Source organism: Crassostrea angulata, chromosome 3 (genome assembly GCF_025612915.1).
Source record: "Crassostrea angulata isolate pt1a10 chromosome 3, ASM2561291v2, whole genome shotgun sequence".
In the NCBI taxonomy this organism is placed as follows: domain Eukaryota; kingdom Metazoa; phylum Mollusca; class Bivalvia; order Ostreida; family Ostreidae; genus Magallana; species Magallana angulata.
In genome coordinates, this window is record NC_069113.1 from 36,913,926 (window position 1) to 36,917,079 (window position 3,154).

The following is a 3,154-nucleotide window of genomic DNA, read 5'->3' on the forward strand; positions in this document are numbered from 1 at the left end:
AAATTATAGAAACAAAAATTATTAAACATTGATTTCTACTTAAAAACATTTTTTTTGTAGATTAAATATTAAAATCAACAATTAAAAATAAAAAGCTTACTGGATTTAGATTTTAAATCTGAATTACTTTTCATCTCAAAGCACATAAACACATGTAGTTATGAATCAATGACGGAATTTAAATGGTCGATTACAGCAATGGTAATTAACACATTGAATTTCTTTTATAATGGAATATCGTACAATGATGGCTATGCTCTTGATTCCCTGTTTGCTTTGTCATCCGTAGGATACATAAGGTATGCGTACTGTTAGAACCTTCATTAAAATAGCATAATTGCTTATTATATTCATTGGATGAATACGTTCTGTTCTTAAAATTCAAACCATTTTACTATTTAGTGTGAAAAATCTGATCTTCAACTCAGTTTCAGAAGAGGAAAATATAGCGTAAGAGTAAGACTGGGGTGAAAAGCGATTTCATATACATTGTATAGCCAAAATAGGCAGCATTAAAAATATTAAAATAGATGTACATGTAAATATGATATTAAACCATTACACATGTGTCAAAAGGATCAATTGCTTTGATCTCCCTTATGATCTTTGCCAAAGTCCGGATTTGAGCAAGCCAAAAAAAAAAAAAAAAAAAAATCTGCGTTTTTTTACACGTGAGTTTAATTTTACACGTGCTTCTCTAAATCGCATTTTTTTCTAATTTAAAAAACTTTGCGAAGGGAAGTAGCAAGCCGAGTTAAATGTTTTGAAAAGAAATCTACTAGTAGCGTACTTTTCAGGGAACTGAAAATCTAAGTATCTATTTGATATGCAGGAGATTTGCAGCTGAGACAAATCTGCTATCAACAGAGAGGGTAATTTATTGAATCATAATCGCCCCACAATTAAAGAATATTTGTTTTGGTAAATTCATTTCTCAAAGTATTCTTTATGCAACAGATTCTATACGCAACAGAAATTTCTTATCATGAACGAAGCCTACAAGTTTTAAACGATGAAAATATAACTTACATGTTTATGAATAAATAAAATGTATATGGTAAAATACAAGAAAAAATACAATTATTGTACCCCAAAATGACTATGACTAAGATTGTTTATTCAAGAAAAGTTAGCTGAAATTTTATTTTCAGAATTATATGTTTTTCAGCCTACAATTTCTTAATAAGGAAAGACACCTTTAACAAACGCTGGGTATGATAGGCGGATGGTATATTTACATATAAGAAATTATTGCTTTATCTAACTGCTTTCATTGGTTATTCACGACTTTGAATTAACAAAGAACATCACTAGAGTGGGCTGTATATAAGTACTTATTTATAACAGAAAAAAGCTATTGTGTACTCCTCCTTGAAACATGGCACAGATAGAAGAATATGCATGGGTCTTTGATTTTAACATCACTTACGACTATTTTAATATTTCTTACATGATAATAAGCGACTCGTCTGGAGCCACCTCGAATGGACGACTAGTGGTGCAATGGATTCTCTTTGGATTATACCTCTTAACAACCGCCATAGCTGTTCCAGGAAATTTTGTCATGGTATGGCAATACAGACCTAAAAAGACATGGAGGAACAAGAACATTTTCATCAGCAGCATTGCCGTCAGTGACCTGGGACTTGCCGTGGTTTCTGTTCCATTCAAAGTAATAGGGCAGCATCTATATCAGTCTTGGCCTTTCTTTGACCTGTTGTGTCCATTTTCATCGTATCTCCATCTGGTTCTTGTCGTTCACCGCTCCCAGTCACTGTTTCTTCTCACTGTTTACAGACATTACGTGATATTCCGATCACCTCAAAAAGTGTCCCTAGCCATGCATGGAAAAATCGCCTACATCTTGACTTTGCTGATATCCATTATTGTTTGTTTACCAGTTGCAATTTATTCCAGAGTTGAACATTTCGATATGGCCTTTCAAAGGCGAATCAAAGTTTGTGTCGAGGAGTGGAACTCCAGTAAAACAAGACTTTATTATACCATTTCAATCATGATTCTCCAATACATAATCCCACTTCTTATCTTGAGCATATCCAACTTCTACATCGGATTTCTTGTTTGGGTCCGGAAACCTTTGGGAGAAAACCATCCTCAAAAAATCAAAGAAATGTATTTAGCTAAACGACGGGTAGGTTTCCTTTTATGCTCAATAGATTAATCCTTTTTTACTGGCACCATTGCTTTAATATTAAATTGGTTCAATTTCCCAAACACTTGCTTCAGGAAACGGACTAGAAATTCATACTGATCCTTGAGTGTTTAAATGTATATTTAGTAACAAATCTCTTATTTCTTACAGACGGTGAAGGTTCTGATTTGCGTGGCGGTTTCCTACGCTATTTCATGGCTTCCTCTACACGTTATCACAATCATCGGAAGCAAAGAGCAACAACTAATGAGCACGGAACACCTTCAGGTGTTGTGGATGTTCTCCCATTGGCTGGCCTTTACAAACTGTGCAATACATCCTATGAATTATTTCGTTATGGATGGTGAATTTAGAAAGAAATCCAAGAAAATACTCTTCAAATGCATTTGTTTCAAAGCTCGAAAATCTCCTTCCGTAACGACTTTTCTTAAACGTGGAAGTGAAAACACTTCCTCGGTGAACACAGGAAGATCTAGTGTCAGAAGTTGGAAGGAGACAAAATGTTAAACACTTATAGAGTAAATAAAATGAAAATACGTGTGTTTACCTTGTTCTGTGTCTTACTCAATGCATGGTTTCATTCAATAAAACAGACAAAGGTTTCAACTTTAAACGCAATTGCTACGTAACTAATAAATTTTCTGGAAAGTGTAATGGTTGATTATTATTTTTATTTATTTATCTTTAAAAGGTACTAGGCTAAAACAATGAGATATTTAGATAAAATCATTTTAAAAAGCCAGGACTTTTTCAATCGGATATTTAGATAAAATGATTTTAAAAAATAACCAAATACATTACGTAAATATAAATATAAAATTTTGAATATTTCTGAGATAAAAATACTTTGTATTTTACAGTAGCTTTATTTTATATGTGAAGGACACACAGTTTTACATAAATCAACGAGGACTCAACTGTCGCTCGACAAAAGCCCCCGATTAAACGACTATTGTCTCCGAGAAAATTGACATCCCTATT

General features: G+C 33.0%; 1 protein-coding gene across 1 annotated transcript; it reads left to right on the forward strand.

Annotated features, from left to right (window-relative positions):
• Positions 1-1,386: 1,386 nt before the first annotated feature.
• LOC128178311 (tachykinin-like peptides receptor 99D) lies at positions 1,387-2,797 on the forward strand. The gene is made up of 2 exons (XM_052845419.1): positions 1,387-2,152; positions 2,324-2,797. Exons 1-2 carry the CDS (start codon positions 1,451-1,453, stop codon positions 2,678-2,680), a joined length of 1,059 nt encoding a protein of 352 aa, XP_052701379.1. The 5' UTR covers positions 1,387-1,450; the 3' UTR covers positions 2,681-2,797.
• The last annotated feature ends 357 nt before the right edge of the window (positions 2,798-3,154 follow it).